The sequence below is a fragment of the Miscanthus floridulus genome, chromosome 16 (assembly GCF_019320115.1).
Source record: "Miscanthus floridulus cultivar M001 chromosome 16, ASM1932011v1, whole genome shotgun sequence".
NCBI lineage: Eukaryota > Viridiplantae > Streptophyta > Magnoliopsida > Poales > Poaceae > Miscanthus > Miscanthus floridulus.
Genome location: NC_089595.1, coordinates 19,683,693 through 19,701,630, shown reverse-complemented (window position 1 = coordinate 19,701,630; position 17,938 = coordinate 19,683,693). Strand labels below are relative to the sequence as shown.

The 17,938-nt window shown below is 48.7% G+C and overlaps 1 protein-coding gene and 1 long non-coding RNA gene across 4 annotated transcripts; one reads left to right on the top strand and one right to left on the bottom strand.

The window, feature by feature from the left end:
• Positions 1–1,462: 1,462 nt before the first annotated feature.
• LOC136512942 (putative serine/threonine-protein kinase-like protein CCR3) lies at positions 1,463–4,909 on the bottom strand. The gene is given in 2 exon segments (XM_066506943.1): positions 1,463–4,290; positions 4,292–4,909. Coding segments are annotated over 2 exon segments (2,589 nt in total). The 5' UTR covers positions 4,775–4,909; the 3' UTR covers positions 1,463–2,184.
• Positions 4,910–7,235: 2,326 nt separating this feature from the next.
• On the top strand, positions 7,236–9,378 carry LOC136512943 (uncharacterized). Of its 3 annotated transcripts, XR_010773257.1 has the most exons (6): positions 7,236–7,546; positions 7,635–8,114; positions 8,190–8,322; positions 8,494–8,541; positions 8,627–8,683; positions 9,074–9,378. It is a non-coding gene; the product is annotated as an uncharacterized lncRNA (long non-coding RNA). The 3 variants fall into 3 exon arrangements; XR_010773258.1 differs by having other exon boundaries at positions 8,247–8,322; positions 8,627–9,378; XR_010773256.1 differs by having other exon boundaries at positions 8,627–9,378.
• Positions 9,379–17,938: the final 8,560 nt, after the last annotated feature.

Here is a 17,938-nt window from a genome sequence, read left to right as displayed (position 1 = left end):
AATGAACTCTTAGGAGCGGCGATCAGCATTGTACATCCAATGCCAGCTCATCTGCATTACATGATATACATACCGTATTAAAACCGAGAACATAATTAGTTAATTATACGACATGCATGCCACCACACAAGGTATTAATTTATGAAAGTCTTGCTACAATGTAGATAATCCCAACTACCACTAAAAACTAAAGCTAAAATGCACTTTAGCAGTATAAAGATTTCGCGACCAATCCCAACTAAAACAGACAGATGATGTATTTGTTCAACATCTATGGGCTTCTTCCGCTGGATCACTACGTCATCAGCCGCCTGTGCAAGAGAGTTTTGCACGTGTTTAACATACTCTTCCTCCCAGTACCAGCCTGAATATCCAGTGCCATCCCACTGAAATTAAAACAAAAAATTAAAACTTTAATCACAATCATCATAAAAATAAGTATAAATTAACCATAATCATCAAATGCGATAAAATAACTCACATTGCGATCCGGACACTCGTAGAAGATACGGCCCTTGTTGGGACACTCCTTCCTCACCCGGTACTCCATCACAATCTTCTCCTCACACTTGCCGCATGCAATGAGAGGGAGGTCCGGCCTCAGTCGCTTTGGAACCCGATGAGAGGCCGAGGACCCAGAAGCAGTTGCCATCTACTCTCTATACTCATTTTTAATATAATATAAATTTCTCATTTTATAAACAAATAAAATTAAAAAAACTCTAAAATTCTCTATATCTCTAAACCATGAAGTAGAAATGAAAGCTGAATACTAGTTTTGAATAACTACTTTAACCTTCCTTCATCCAAATATGCAAATTTTAAAGTGATTTTGAGCTTAAATGCTTACAAATAAAAAAAATCCACCATAAAAACTACATATATCTAGTACACAAAATGAGATATGTTACTGATGAAACATGAGAGTATAAAGTTGGTAACCTTTAGAACCGAAGAATCGATGGAGGAATCGAAGAAATCTTGTGATTACCGGCGATGAGGAAGAAGAGAGGCCGGCGATGAAGAAAGAACACTGAGCTCGAAATGGCTCGGGCTCGGAGAGAAAGAAGTGGTATATAGGAGGGGATTTTTAGTTCCGGTTGGAGACAGCAACCGGGACTAAAGGTCTCTTTCTAATCCCGCACGGAGCCTACAGCCGGAAATAGACTTTTACTCTCGGTTGGAGGGACCAACCGGGAGTAAAAGTTAACCTTTAGTCCCGGTTGGTAGCTCCAACCGAAACTAAAGGTCCCCTACAGCAAAAATCTGCCGCAGTAGCCGTTAGATAGGGACCTTTAGTCTCGATTAAAACTACTGACCGAGATTAAATGTTTCTCTAGTCCCGAAAAAAAAATATTAGGACTAAAACCAAATTTCGATGAAAAGTCCTCTCTCTGCCAGTGTCCGCCACCAGCCACCTGCCACATGCACCCTGCCTGCCTTTTCGAGCATGGGATCGGGATGACGACCGTGAACCTCGGCGGCGACCTTTGATGAGGTCCCATTCGTAATTCGTTTCGGTTTGCAGGGCAGCAAGCGTCACTGTAGTTCGTCAACCACCAAACAACCAACCACTGCTCCTCGGTCCTCTCCTCTTCTCGTCTTCCCGTCGGCCTCCCTCCCTGTCCCTGTTGACCCGGCGGCACCTCGTGGTAGACCGGAATACCGGACCAGCCGCCTCTGACCACCTGCCTGCCTACCGTTTTGATCTCGTCAACAACAACCTGCGTGCTTCTCCTTCCATTTTTTTTTCCCATTCAACGCTCGAGAGGTGATACTGGCGTGCCACATCATCCAGCTGGCGCTGGGCATTCACCATGGGAACAGGAATGAATTTGAATTCTCGTGTTTCGTCTCGAAGACGATCGAGTGGAATCATCAGAGCAATGGAACGGCAGAAGGAAGAATCATGAATGTACATTCACCAAGAACAAAACGTGTGATGACAGGATCACACACCTCCCCTGTCCCTCCAAATGAAGAATGAACAAGAATGGAGAAGAATTCAAAAAATATCCAACTAAGCAACGCACCCTCCGTCCCTTCCCTTTCCCGTGCTAAAAATTGCTAATCACAGCTTCGACGAATGGATGGAGGTCGCCCTTTACCGACAATGGTGGTGGCGCCGGCGGTTGCTGCATGAATGAAATCCGAAGAAGAATGGAATCATCCATCCTCAGTTCCTCACAGGGCTCCCGACCGGTCCATCGACGTGATGGAGGGGAGGCTAGCACTGGAGGAGCTGTTCCCGAACCCGCCACCTCCACGGTCACCGCCGCCGGCGCTTCCTTCGCATAGCGCGAACGCCGTCTCCAGGTTGGCCACGATGTCGGCCATGGCGGGTCGGTCCTTGCCCTCGAGCCGGACGCAGTGCACGGCGGTGTACGCGACCAGCTCGACGGCTTCGGCCTCGTGCGCCGCGGGCTCCGGCGCGCGCGGGTCCAGCACCTTCACGAGATTCCCGCCCACGATGCTGGGCACGGCGTAGTCCACCACGGACACGGGGCTCCCGCCCTCGGCCTCCTTGAAGATGGCGCGCCGCCCCGTCAGCGCCTCCAGCATCACCACGCCGAACCCGTACACGTCGCTCTTCACCGTCAGGTGGTGCAGCCCGTAGTACTCCGGGTCCATGTACCCCACCGTGCCGGCCGTCTTCATCACCGTCAGGTGCTGCGACTGCGACCGCGACCGCGACCTCGACCTCGTGGCGGCGGCGGCGGTGGCGGAGGCGTCGTCCTCCTCCGACGACGGCTCTAGGGGTCCCATCAGCGACAGACCGAAGTCCGACACGCGCGCCGTCCACCCGCCGTCCAGCAGGATGTTGGACGACTTGATGTCGCGGTGGATGATGGGCGGCACGGCGTACGAGTGCAGGTACTCGATGCCGCGGGACGCGTCCAGCAGGATCTTGATGCGCAGCTTCCACGACGACGCCACCGGCGACGGCCCCGCCGCCCCAGGCTTGGGATGCAGGTGGTCGTAGAGCGCGCCGTTCTTCATGTACTCGTACACCAGCAGCCGCTCCTCGTTCTCCTCGCAGTAGCCCACCAGGCCGACGAGGTGCTTGTGGTGGAGCCGGGACAGGAACGCCAGCTCCGACCGGAACGCGCTCTCCTTCTCCTGGAACCGCCGCGCGCGGGGGCCCGACTCGCAGGCGCGCTTGATGGCCACCTCCCGCCCGTCGGGGAGCTTGCCCCGGTACACGGTGCCGAAGCTGCCCTCACCGATCTTCGCCTCCAGCGCGAACCCCTTGGTGGCCGCCTCCAGCTGCGCGAACGTGAACTCCTCCGCGGCGTCCTTGAACGACGACGGCCCGCTCCGCTGCCGCGTCATCACGTGCGACAGCTGCCGCCGGAACAGGCTCCGCGCCCGCGACCCGTTCGGTGACCCGTACGGGCTCCCGCCCGTCGCACCACCCCCGCCGCCGTTGTTGTCGCCACCCGCGCCCGCGCCGGCAGCGGTTGCGCTGAGGTTGGGCTGCACCGAGTTGTGCACCCGCTTGTTGCTGCAGAAGCCGAAGACGAGGCAGTAGACAATGGAGCAGAGCCCCGCGAAGCCACCCACCGCGCCGACGACACAGAACGCGATCCAGGCCTTGGACACGCCCTTACCCGACGACGGCGACGGCGCAGGCGGAGAAGCAGGCGGGGGAGCAGGCGTCGGCGGCGAAGCGTCACAGACGAGCGCATCGCAGATCCCGGCGGAGCCCCCGCAGAACTGCTGCGACTGTGACATGAAGCCGCACCCGTCGCGGCAGGCGCTGACGTTGCTGACGCAGACGCCGGGGCGGATCCTCGGCAGCGGCACGAGCGCGGCATCGGCGCCTGCGGACCAGCAGTACACGGTGAAGTCGCTGGACGCGACGCCGCAAGTGAAGTTGCCTCCGGCGACGAGGAACTGGAAGGAGATCCCGAGCGCCGGCTCGTACAGGGTGGTGGTGGGCCCCCCGAGGCTCCAGCACACCGCGGTGTGGTTGGGCCGGCGGAGCGCGCACGCGTGGGAGTCGCCGACGGCCAGGCCGTACCGGAAGAGGTCCCTTGGCAGCGCGCCGGCAGCAGAGGCGTTCGCCGCCGCGCCCGAGCAGAGCGCGGCGCCGGAGGCGAGGACGGTGCATGCTCGGGAGCCCCCCGCGGCGAGGTACGGCGTGGCGGTCGCGTTGGCGAGCCCCGCCTGCACCGCGCTACCCTGCGGGCCCCAGCATCGGACGGCCGCGGACGCGTTGGTCTCGACGGCGCAGGTGAAGCCGTCCCCGGAGACGAGCGAGCGGAACCCGCCGTCGGCCTGCGCAGGGGAACCGGTCCCCGCCGCGCCACCATAGGACTCTCCCGGTCCCGGAGGCGGAGGTGTTGGCTTCGTAGGCCGCGACGTGGTCCCCGCCGACGGCGAGGTCGGCGAGCGGGTCGGGACCGTTGTAGAGCCGGCGGAGCTGCCCCCACTGCGGCGCGGGCGTGGACGGCCAGCAGAAGAGCGCGGCGCCACCGGCCTGCAGGCCGCACACGAAGCCTCGCCCCGCGGAGACCTCGGCGAAGGCGATGATGGACTGCGCGACGGGGTTGGAAGAGACGGAGGCGTTGGAGGAGGAGTTGGAGTTGGAGGAGCCCGGGAGCAGAGCGCAGTAGACGGTGCCGCTGTCCGCGTCGACGCCGCAGACGGTGGGGGAGGTGGAGGAGGACGAGACGGCGAGCGTGGACGCGGCGGAGGCGGCGGGCAAGGACAAGGCAATGGCGAGGAGGAGGGGCACGAGCAGGAGGAGGAGGGGCGGCCGCGGGGTCATTGGGTGGAGGAGGAGCGCGCCGCCGACATCTGCGAGGCCCGGCTGGCGTGGAGACAGGGGGAGGGAGAGAGAGGGAGGAGTAGCGCGGACGAAATGGATTAAAGCGCGCGGAAAAAAGGTGGAGGGAGGGAATACGCGGCGGGTGCCGTTGAATTGAAGGACGCGGGCGCGGGGGCGACCTGGACGCCGTCTCCGCCTCCGCCTCCGCGTGGGTTTTTCGTCTGGTGCCGTGCTCTGCTATGCCGCGATCCGTCGGCTTGCTGCAGTACGCGTTAGCAAGGCGTGTTTATTCGTAGTTTACGACTGCGCTGTCGTCTTCTCCAGCCAATGAGTATAGTACAAAGCAGATACTGCAAGCGCCGTGAAATTGGAATATAGCTGGTGTTGGGAAGACGCAAATGTTGCAGGCGCACCGTGAAATTGGAATAACACACACCGACACACGCAAGCAGCCAAGCGCCCAAGCTGCAAGCGCCGAAAGATACAACCACGCTGTGCCATTTTAGCCCATGGCCCTGTTTGGCTGATCCTCGGATGATTTCGAATGATTCAATTCCTAGTGCTCCAAGGGTCCTAATAAAAGGAGTACAAATCGAGAGTCAAACTATTTTATTAAATTTGATTAAGATTATATTAAATTCTTTGTGAAATATTTTTTTACAGTATATCTTTCTGTGTTCTAAATATATTAATATACTTCGATCCATAAACATAACCAAATTTTAAAGAATCTAAGCCCCGTTCGCTTGGAGAAATTTTGAAGAATTATATAGGAATGCGGATGAATCTGGAGGAATTTATGAGAGAAAAACACTGTTCCGAATAAAAAAAAGAAGCGGATCAAGCCAAGTTTAAGAGCACACAAACAGAGCCAAAAAAAAAAATAGAGCAAGAAGTACTACGTGCTTCTCGAGATAGATGTTGCACCAGCAATGGATACTTTGACAGTATATAAAAAGAAAAAAAAGATACTCGTACTGTGTTCCTTTTGCGTTACTACAAGTTTTTATGGGTTATCCTCATATCTCTACTATAATGGATCAATCAAAATTATACTAGGTCTCTTCGGAAAACGTCCCCCGCTGAGAGCTTCCAATCATTATGCACCCAGAAAAATGCACATATAAATTCATCTCCATTAAAATCAAAGACTAATAAAATACCTAAATCAAATCCGATGGTCAGACGTGGGATGTCAGGCTTCTCACCCCCGCGCCCTACATCCCATGCACGCGGGCTTCAAACGCGCCCCACGCGCGACTCCCCACGATCCACACCGCCGCCGCAAATGGACGCCTGTCTGCCCCACGCGCGACTCTTCTCGATCTCTCCCCCACGCGCGATGCGCGCGACTCCTCTCCCAACGCGCGTTCCACTCCTCACACGCGGTGCTACTCCTCCTCTCCCGACGTCGGCCGCCTGGCCGCAGGCCGCAGGCCACAGGGAGCCAGCCACAGGCCGTCGGGCGCCGGCCGCCTGGGCTAGGGTTACGCGGGGCAGCGGCGGCATGGAGCGTGTCTTCTCAGTGGAGGAGATCCCGAATCCCTATTAGGCCCCGCCGCACCCTCAATCGGCGACCACTGGCACTGTTGCTGCACCGGGTGGACGGTGGAGGAGAACAGGCGAAGTGGGGGACGGGCGGCGGAGGTGAGAATGGCGGAGGCGGTCGTGAGGTGCCTCCGGGACAGACGGTTCGACGGTGAGCACGCACTGTGGAGGGAACACTCCAGTGCTGCTCACTCGCCGTGGGCGTGATGCTCCACTTAGTGGCCGCATTCGGCTCCCAGGTTTTGTTAGTCTCTTCGCCTCCTGGTGCCAGATTTTGCACAGATTTGGTTGATGATGTGAATTAGCTTGATTGTGAAATTCTGTTGGTGTGCAGGGGGCTGGTGGTTGTGGCATTTGATCGGAACCTGCAGATGTACCTAGAACTCGTGCAGCGCCGCGGCCTCGACGCAAATACTTTGGACCGATGGTATAATCGCACAACATGATTTCTGATAAATAAAAGGTATTTGTTGCGCATGGGCCGAAACTGTAATATTTTTCAGACATGGGGAATGTTACTCCGACATGGACATTTGTGTTGCAATTTGACTCCATTTGGGGTCTCCTATTCAGAATATTTTTCCCGACGGCAAAAGATGTTGATGCAGAATTGGTAATTTAATAATTTTTGGAGTAATTGCAAAACAAGAGCCTCTTTTATGTAAGGGTGATCTACTGCCAATGTAGCTGCTCTTAAGCATAGATCAAAGATTCTTAGATTAACTAACTTTCTGGAGTGGGAGCTTATACATTTCCATTCATGCTTAAAATATATCACTAATTTTGATTTGTTGTTCGCCTTAGTTGGCTGAGTACAAATTTAACTATTGTATCTCAGCGTGTGCAAAGAGATTTAAATTTTAAAATTCATAAATGCTCATACAGTCTCCTTTCCAATTTAAAGTCTGAAGTTGATATACCGATTTGCCAATTTGACATACCATCTGAAGAGTTAAATGCTCAAGCCAACTGGACACTCTTTTGTCACACTATCTGTAAGGCAGAAGCATTCCTTTTGATAAAATGTAAATGACAATTTTACATGCATTCAACAGTGTTTGAATATTGGATTGCTATTGTGACCCCTTTGGATGGAAGCAGAAGATTCAAAACAGCAGCATCTAGGGAACAGTGCAAAGCTCTCGACAAACAAAGAGAACATTACTGTTTATATAAGTCTGAAGGATGTTACAAAATGATTGTCCTTCACTACTGAACATGGAGGTATTATCTACCATAGAGCATTTGACCTGTTAATATTTCTTTGTTTCTGCTCTAATCCTAACTAGCTTGCTTACGTTATGGATGTCAGGTTTTGAAGGAGAAGGCAAAAAGTATTTTTCTGTGGCTGGAGACAATACCTAGAGTGCGGATTATGTATTGCAACTTTGTTTCCCCTTAGATAAAACTAGGGTTCCTACCGAGCTTAATATCATTTGATGAAGATTGTTTCATCGCCCACGTTTAATTTTCTACCTCTACCCCTAAATAAAACAGCAGTGAACATCTCTACTCATATATTATATCACTCCTCTCAATCCAGGCCACACCTCAAGCTTGGAACTTCTCATGGCATGTTGATTGAGAGTCAAGAAGGATTCATCCTCTGAGATTGAACTATGATTGAATTTAATTACGAACCGCTTTGGTCGGTCCAGGTGTGCCAGCTGCCGGCAGGTTCGTGAAGGATGAGGACGAGCGGGAGGCCATGTGGGAGCAGCAGCACGAGCTCGCCTCCCAGTCCCAGAAGATGTACTCCCTCTGCTTTGAGCTCGGCGTTCTTTTCCTCAAGGTTGGTGTGCAGTGTGCTTGGGTTCGCCCTGTTCTATTTTTTCTTTCCTCCTCTCTGATTTTCAAATGCCCTCAGCCCCACCCAGCCAAAAAAGGCAGCGATCCGATTTTGAACAGGCTGCTCAAATTCTAGGAAAACCTGACCTGGCACCGATGACATATTTGTATTCTTCGATGTCGAGCCTGTTGGGTCTTCTTCTATTGTACAGGTTCGTGCTTAGGTATTCCTCTTCATCTGTGAAATATGGGGAGTGGGGTAACACCTGTGCTTAGGTATTTCTTTGTAACATAACATCATATACGTAATGGGAACAGATCGCTTATTTTGTCGCTAAATTTTTAGATAATTTCCAAGTTTTATTTTGGTTCATATTTGTTAGGTGCATCGAGCAAGGCTTAAATTGTCAAAGACATACGTTGCTATCAGGGTTAGTAATATGGTTATGTGTTTTGTAAACAGCCATTTGAAACCTCAAATTTTTCGGATGTCATAATGAATTAGGAATTGACCAGGTTCAACATCCAGGAGCTGACCATATGGCCCTGTTTCTGCAGAAGTATGACATCAAGGTATTTAAGAGCATGCCTTTATTATTTACTTTGTATGCTGTGAAGATCAAACTTATGATGCAAAACTATGCTGGTTTTCACACTGCTCATTGGTTTAAATGGACATATAAATGTGCTTAAATTAGTTCTTCAATTCCATTTCTATTTTGCACTAAATGGTTTTCTAGACATTAGTTACTTTTTCCCACTTGCCAGTCAATAGTGTTGACTTCTACTGATTGAAGGATGGGTACTTCTTTGCATTTTGAGCCTATATTGTACTTAAGTTTCTTTTGATTTATGTTTATTTTGTCTCCTAAAACTTTACATAGATTACAAAATTTCGACTGATATTGCATTATTGCCTTTGGATTTTAATGATTTTATCACTGATGCTCTCTGAGGAACCAGTAACTACATGAAAGCAACATGGAGATAATGTAGGCGGATCGAAGTCGAACTCAGACTGACTATAATTCCTACCAGTAATTACTAGAAGACATGGAGATAAAAGCAGATAGATCAAAGTGCAAACCCATAATGTATTCATGTTAGGGATATGGATGAATGGATCCTGTTGAATGCACCTTGGTTGCGAAGCGCCAAGAGATGGGTGCTAGTTAACAACCCTATCATATGCCCGGATGGATTTTTTTCTTCTTTTTCTCCCTTGGTAACCTTTGGAATTTGAACTAATGTAAATACTAATCTGTCTCACTTCCATTACCAGAGATTCTATGAATTATTTATTTTGTAAGATAAGACTAATATTTGAAAGCAACCAAACTACCTGCTACTACGTGCAATTGCAAGAAGCAAATCATATTCTTCATTACTTCATATAGTTAGAACTGCAAACGGTTGTTTTTATGTGCATCCTTAAAACGAAGCCATGACATTAGCACGGGTACTATACTAGCGCTACCATGTTTGACTTGTCCTTGTCTCTTTTTCTTTTAGCTCTGTGAGTCTGTGACTGAGAGAAGGCCAAAAGCCCAAAAGGGAACGAGCTCTGTGACGAGCAAGAAAACCGCGGGAATGGAAAGATGCCGCGAAACGGCTACTAATGGCTGGCGCCAAGCCAGCAACAGCAGGGGGTAACCTTTGCTGGGCGCTGGGTGTGTTGGCACTGTCGAGGCAGGGGAATACAAGATGTTAATGTTGTTAATTCCCGTGTGGCCAGGCCATGTCCGGCCTGAGGACGTCAGGTCGTCGGCGAACAGGAGTGTCGTGCGGGTCGCCACCGTACCCGCGCCCGTTTTTCTACTGTACGTCTCGCGCCGGGACCGTTGCACGGCACACGGATTGCCTGCCGCCGGAGCCCGGACAGACACAGATATGATCCATCCTCCGGCCTCCGGTGCACGGCCGCGGCCACGCCGGCGACTCGTGGCCACCCGGGCAAGTACCGCCTGCGACGTTCCTGTGCCGCTCTAAACCCCTCCTGCCCCGTGCTACGCGCGCACGGCGGCCTGTCGCCGTCGCCGTCGCGTCGCCTAACCACCAACCATCCTGCCACGCGTCATGCACTTTTTCTGTCTTCGTTCACTTTTTTTTTAGAAGAAAAGAAAATGGAAAGAAACAAAACTCAAATTTCAAACAAAGAGATGGTAAGCCATTGGACCCGGCACTCCGACGCATCAATCCGTCCCGCCGTCTAGATCCACTGCCTTACATATATACTAGTAAAACTGACTACTAGTATTAAACTATTAATCAGCTGTCCAAATAAATACCACGTGACGCTCGTTGAACAGATCGATCGTCGCGCGTACGTTGGCATCCGGAGACCATTATCCCTGTTGGATTAACCGGGCGTGCGTTCTGAAGCAGAAGCCATAAACCGTTTGACCTGTCTCTGCTGACAGCCACCACCATGCCAGCTGCGTGCATTTCCTTGCACGTGTCTGTCCATCCACGGGCACGCGCGCGTGCAGCCTGTTCGCTTGGTCGTAAATTATCGTAAATTTTTAGTTAGAACAGTATTTTTCTCTTACACCAAACCAGCCAGCAGTAATAATCCATGATCGTATACGATCGTATCAGCCCCAGCCGAACAGGGCTGATGATGCATCCGGCCGCACTGCAGTGAGGAACAGGAGAGGACCCAGTGCCATGCAGCAGTGACCAGTCATACTAGCTCGTCTAAACGACGTTGGATGGCTGTGCATTAGCATGGGTCACGGAGCTCATAGATCGTAAAAAATCGTTGGTCGTGACAAGTCATGGCTGTTTCTCTGCTTCATCCAATTTTCTTCTTTTTTTCCCCTCGCAAATGGCCGTGTCTCCAACAGATCGTTTTGACTTTGCAGTCTCGCTCTATGCATACAAGACGACTAATCGCCCTCCTAACACCGTGCTTGGACTCTTCTCCTCGCAATAGTCAGTACAATACTACTACTAGTACGCCATAGCATGCAATGCGGATGGATGAGGTTGATCAAAAGCCATCCCTGGCTGCTGGGCCAGCGGTGAAAGCTACGTATCAAAGATTAGACCTGTTCTAACAAGTGTTCTGGGACACGAATACGTTGATCGACCTCTGTCAGAACAGAACTGAAATCTCCTGTATGTGATTGTGTGATCTACGTGTGGATGCATACAGACGTTGGTTGCAGCAAAAAGTACAAGGATCCCACTCCACGTCTCTTTAGGCCGGTACCATCCTATCGTTCACACTGGGGATAGATGCGGACGGTGGTGGTTGGTTGGCATCGTGCAGCTTCGCTTTCCACTGTCCTCTTTCCATCGTCCACACTGCTGCTCTCAACGCAACAAAATTAAATCGGGGACAAAAAAAAACTGTTCACACTGCCTCACACTGCACAGTTGTAAAGCCAATCAGAACGGACCAATATTTTCCCCATGAATTGAAGTAGTGTGTTTTCATCAATGGGGAAAAAAATATTTGCCATGCTCTTTGCGGTTTATTAATTGATTCGTGTCTCCAAGTCAGAAGGAAAAGGTCAATTTGAACGACGATGTACAGTTCATGGGGATCAGAAATGTCTTTGCAGCGGCAAGAGTGTCAGCAATGAGTGTGGTGCGGAAAAGAGGAGCAGGATGGAGCTGGATCTTCCACGCTCGCCCTGATTCTCATTGATTCCGATTCCTCCCTGCACGTTGCCTGTCCCTGCTTTCCTTCCCTGTCGTCTCCAAGTTTTCAATCCTGTTAGTGTTGCTTGTACGATTATATAGTAGTATATATGTTCGCTGGGCTTATAAGCCATACTTTTTCAGCCAACGAACAGTGTTTTTCTCTCACAACAAATCAGTCAACAGTACTTTCAACCATGGCTTTTCAGCCATGCGAACAGGAGATAGGTTTGCAATGCACTGATGGATTTGATTACGGTTGATACTTGCAGTAGTACCCGTTCTTTGACCTTCTGCAGATCACCAAGAAGAACAATCTGAACAAAGCCATTTCGTTTCCTGGCACAGGTAGACACTGATATCATCACTTCAACACAGCAAAGATATTATAGACTGCACTCAACCTGTGCAATGGCTACATAGTAGTAGCACTTTTTTCTGAACTCACTGAGAAATACTAGCTGAAACTGCACTCGAGAGAGAAAAGTACAGAAGCTGAAACAGTCTCACCGCAAGCTAATAAAAACGACCTGTCTGTCACTGCTGAATTTTGTGTCCCATTGGTTTCTGGAACATGCTGAAATTTCGGGAATCGAAGGAGCCCTGAAACTTCCGTTCCGCCAGTAATTTTTCCTGAAACTAACAGGGAGTCAAATCCTCACGTGCAAGACGGCAGTCCGTTTCACGGTTGCCTCGCGGGAAGCACCGGCGCGGGTGTCAAAATTGACCTGTGCCGATGGAGATGGACTGGAACCATAGGAATCGTCAAATCCAGGGAGAGAGAGACGCAGGCGTCGTCGTCAACTCACCTTGTGCTTATTTATTCGGCGGCAGCACGCCATGTCTGACTCGACTCAACGAACAGGTCAAGAGTCGACTGCTTGGATTGGAACTTGACCTTGAATTTTATTTGTGTTTTTGTTTAAAAAAATACAAAGGTTGCTTATAAGAAAGTAGCTAGAATTCCATAATACCATAACCTCTGTTCCTTGGATAGGCAAACGTTCAAGAGACAGCAACTATAAGGAGCACTCTTTGACTCTTTCTGCGCCACCTCAATACAGGTTTCCAACTGCAGGAAGGTAAACCAACATACTATCAAAGACAGTTTCAAAAAAACATACTATCAAAGACTCCATCTCTTATCTGTCCTGTTTCTTAAGCCAAACTCTACTCACCTAGGCTACCCCGGCCCTCATGTTTTCGTATAAAGACAGATCCGAGGCTTATTAATTCCTCTATATATATTTTTTCGTGACCGCTCCACCAATAGGCACGTATTTCATTAAGAGGAATTAGAGGTACATTATAAGTTACCCAGTCATTGGTAAGCGTCAAGCTTACCAGAGAGAAGGAGAACAAAAAACACAAGAAAGAAAAAAGAACAACTGAAATAAGAACTGAGGGCGAAAAAGACGACCTCGACTCCCTAACCAGACAACAACGCGCAAGGCCGCTTAGCCTGCGCATCAAGCACCAGAATAGGATCTATGATGATAGGGAGAGGCAAATTTGCAACAACGGATGGTTGCGTTAACTCCTTAGCACGTCTACGGTAGGAGCTCATCAACCTCCTGGACGAAGTCATCCAGGAATGCGTCGTCCGAGAAAAGGACCTTAAAAGCCTCATGCTTGGACTCCGAAAGCGACTCAACAAAGATGGACTCCAACTTCTATGTCTTTGCAGTGTCGATGGGCTCGGAAGCATTCGCGAGCCCTAACTTGATCATAAGAACCTTCTGCGCCTGGAGAGTCAGGTAATTCCTCTATATATCAACCTAAACTAGTACAACTAGACTAGATTTTGTTATATGCATGTGATTGGAGTCTAGAATTGATGTCTCTGCTATGTATTACACTTATTTATTTTATTTCTCTTGATGTATATATATAATAAATTAGTAGCTAGTGATTTATACATTGGTTATCGCAAGCCAAATCACAAGCTAAACGAGTCGAGCCGAGCTAGAGCTTTAGCTCAGTTACTAAACAAGCCGAGCCAAGCCAGCTTGTTATCATAATGAGCTATAACGTGAGATGGCTCGTTATCCAATCCTATCTGTCTTCTCACGGCCTTATCTAGTCAGCACACCTATCTTCCATGGTGGCGTCGAACCTTGCAAAGCCATTGTTTCCCATGCACCCCATACGACCAACAAGCACATGGCATGGCTGCCATCAATGACCCGTGTGTAGGATGGAGATGGCCAACTAAATAGAGGTGAACATTCATTTCTACATGTTAATTGCGAAGGCTAGCTGATTTAAATGTGGAATCAAATTAACGGTCTAGCACTAACTACAACCCTCTAATTAAGTTTACAAGAACCCTAAAAAGATGCTAATTAAGGTAGCAACTAGGGTGCCAAGCTAGTGTGAGCTCACCTAAAAAGTGTAGTTAGCATGCTCAAACAACCTAAGCAACTAGAGTACAAGCAAGCACAAGGAAGATCCTACACATACTAGTGAGCAAAGGTAAACAACTAGCTACTAGCTACACACTAGCACAAGAGCAATGATACTAGCACAAGATAAAAGAATTAATGAGCTAGTAGTGTAAACCACACCTGAGACAAAGGATAACACGATGATTTTTCCTGGGGTACGGTGGCTTGCCAACCACCTACTATATTCCACGTTGAGGCAAGTTCAAGGATCGCTGCCCCTCTCGCTAACTCCCAAGCCCGCAGGCTGGGACTACCCCTCAAGGTAGGCTCCAACATGAGCACTAGACTTGAGCCAGCCAATCAACAGACACTCTGCATGCCTCCTACTAGAGTTGCTCTTCGCCTTCCCTCAACAGGGATGAGCACAAGATCCCCAAAGAAGTCTACTTTGGAGCACCACACATCTCCTTGTTGAAAGCCCTAGTTTGGTTTTGGCTAATTGATAAAACCTAAGTGTACTAACATTGTCATTAAGTGATGAATATGAGCTAGGTTGGTACACACCAAGTGATGGACCTAGATGATGGTCATGGTAGTGGTGATGGCCAAATGAGATGATCAAGTGCTCAAACTTGGAAAAGAAGAAAAGAGAAAAATAAAATGGGCTCAAGGTAAAGGTATAAAACCTAAGGCCATTTTGTTTTGCCGGTCAAGACGCAATAGAGTGCGTGATCGGGTTTAGGATAGATAGGCATACTATAAAGAGAGAAAATCTTTAATTGCAATGGTTATCTAGTACCACTAAGTGTGAGTCTCATTTGCATATACATTGTGCTTAGTGACGTGGTGAGATGCGTGAGAAAGCCTGGGAATTTTCTTTTTGAAAAGCTATCTCAAGTGCTAAATTTGGTTTGGTGCTTTTTTGGGAAGAGATGGCACTTGTTTTGGGCATGTTGTGTAGTCTAACTGGAATTTCTTGCTCATAGTGCTAATTATTCTAGTTAGAGGTGCTCTGTTTGTTTGGCGTAATTAACTAAAAATTCATTGCGCCCGAGCTGGAATTTCCAGTGCAGGAGTCCTCCCACGCCAACGGTCAAAAGCCCGTTCACCTAGAAATTCATTCTGCCTGAACTAGAATTTCCAGTGTGGGAGGCCAACGTTTTGGAGAGGAGCGTCGGCCGAGAAATTCCAGGCCATTGCCTGGATATTCCAGTGCGGGAATGGGAGGTTTAGCAGCAACGGCCGGGAGGGGGAGGCAGGCTATAGGATAAGGCTGGCTCCTCCCCTCCTTCTTCCTCACTCCTTCATTCCCCATTCTTGAAAATCTTGAGATCCAAAATTGAAGAAGAAAAGCTCCCTCTCTCTCCCAAAGCTTTGAGCAAACCCTAAGTAAGAGATTGAGGATTCGAAGTGTTGATCTAGTGAGATTCAAGAGCATCTCTTCCCTCTCCTCTCCTTCTCCAAGCTTGGTGCTCATTCATGAGAGGTTGGAGAAACGCTAGTGTGTGCATTTGAGATCGCACTTGGTCGCACTAGGTGGTGATTGTGATTGTGGATTTCTTATTACTATTGGTGATTGCCGTCACCTAGACGGTTGGTGACTTGTTGATTGGTGAGGGGATTTGGTGATTGTGTACGCCCCCAATCAAGGATTATATTTGTGAGGGGTTCTTGACATTTTCCCCGTGGGAGATCGCAAAAGGTACTCTAGTGGATTGCTCGCGTCATTGAGTTACCTCACTTGTGGGTAGGTTCTTACGGTGTCCAATTGTTGGATGAGGTTCGTGCAACACCTCTTAGCCACTGAACCACCAAGTGTTGATCGACACAACGGGAACTGGCGTGCCGGCAAGCACATGAACCTCGGAAGAAAAATCTTGTGTCTCTTGTGTGATTAGATTTCTCCTGGTGATGTGTTGTCATCACATTGTGATTGGTTCATCCCTCGACATGAGAGCTTGCTTGGTAGTTTATTCTCATCTAGTGGAGCTCTTTAGTATAGCCTTGTTGAGAGCTCTTAGTGAGTAGTAACTTAGCCTCCTGTGTGACTAGAGATTATAGCAACTAGAATTATTGGGTAGGTAGCTTGCAACCCTTGTAGAGCTAGAGCAAATTTGTATTTCACCGTTTGTTTTACTAATCAAATTGCTCTAGTGAATTTGTAGAGTTTTCAATAGGCTATTCCCCCCTCTCTAGCCCTATTAGGACCTTTCAAGTGGTATCAGAGCCATGGTCACCGTTTGATTGAAAGCTTAACAACCTCGGTGTCAAAAGATGGCTCAAGTTGTGTTCAACCATGTGGGGGGGGGGGGTAAACCACCATTCTTTGATGGCACATGCTATGACTATTGAAAGAGAAAGATGAAGATGCATCTTGATTCAATCAATGATCAAGTGTGGGATGTGACTGAGACTGATTATGCTATCATTGATCCCGACAATCTCACCAACCAAGACAAGGCCAACAAGCAATGCAACACAATGGCTCTCAACACTATTTACAATACCATTGATTCCAAGGTGTTTGAGCAAATCAAGGATTGTGAGAGAGCTAGTGAGGTGTGGAAGAGATTGGAGGAGACCTATGAGGGCACATCGGCGGTGAAGAGTGCCAAGCTATACATCCTCAATGATAAGTTGACTAGCTTCAAGATGAAGGATGATGAGAGCATTCCGGAGATGTTACATCGATTGCAAGTGATTGTCAATGACTTAAAGGCTTTGGGTGAGAAAATCAATGATGATGTGTCTCATCGATTCTTGATGTGCTTACCTCTAAGATTTGAGATGTTAAGAATGCTTAACATAAGAGGAGCATTGAAGCAACTAACCCCTAACCAAGTACTAGGTAATGTCATGACACAAGAGACATACCATGTGGAAAGGGAGAGGGTTAACAAGGATGGGAAGAAGGAAGATAAAGACAACAACAACAACAACAACAACAACAACAACAACAACAACAACAACAACAACAACAACAACAAGAAGAGTGTAGCATTCAAGGCTAGCTCATCATCCAAGAACAAGGGCAAGTCCAAAAAAGAATCAAGTGATGATGAAGATGCTAGTGACATTGATGATGAAGCAATGGCTCTCCTTGTGCACAAGATGGGAAAATTCGTGAAGAAAAAGGGCTATGGTGCAAGAAATAGAAGAGACAACTTTAAGAGCAAGGACTATGTGAGAAGATGCTACAAGTGCAAAAGCCCGGATCACATTGTAGCGGATTGTCCCTACAATAGTGATAATGATGAGGATAAGAAGAAGAAGCATAAGAAGGAAAAGAAGGAAAAGAAAATGACTTTCACAAAGAAGAAGAAGAAGAAGGGGAGTGGCTATGTAGTCACTTGGGGTAGTGATGGCACCTCCGATGATGATGATGGCTCTAGTGATGATGACAAGAAATACATCAAGAAGGCACTAGTAAGCATCACCATCAACAATAAGCCCTCCATATTTGATACTCCATCGACTTGCCTCATGGCAAAGCCCACCAAGGTAAAATATGATGTGAGTGATGATTATTGTGAAAGTAATAATTGTAGGAGTGATGATGAGGAGGAGGAATACACCAAGGAGGAGCTTTTGGACATATGTGAACAAGTACACACTTGCTTTGAGATGAAGAGAAAGGATTGCAAAGAATTGCGCAAGAAGATCAAATCTCTTGAGCAATCCTTTGATGAGCTTAATGCTTCTCATGAGAGTCTAAAGGAAGACCATGAGGAGCTTGTCAAGGCTCACACTAAGCTTGAAAAATCTCACTCCTCTCTCCTCAAGCAAGTCAAGA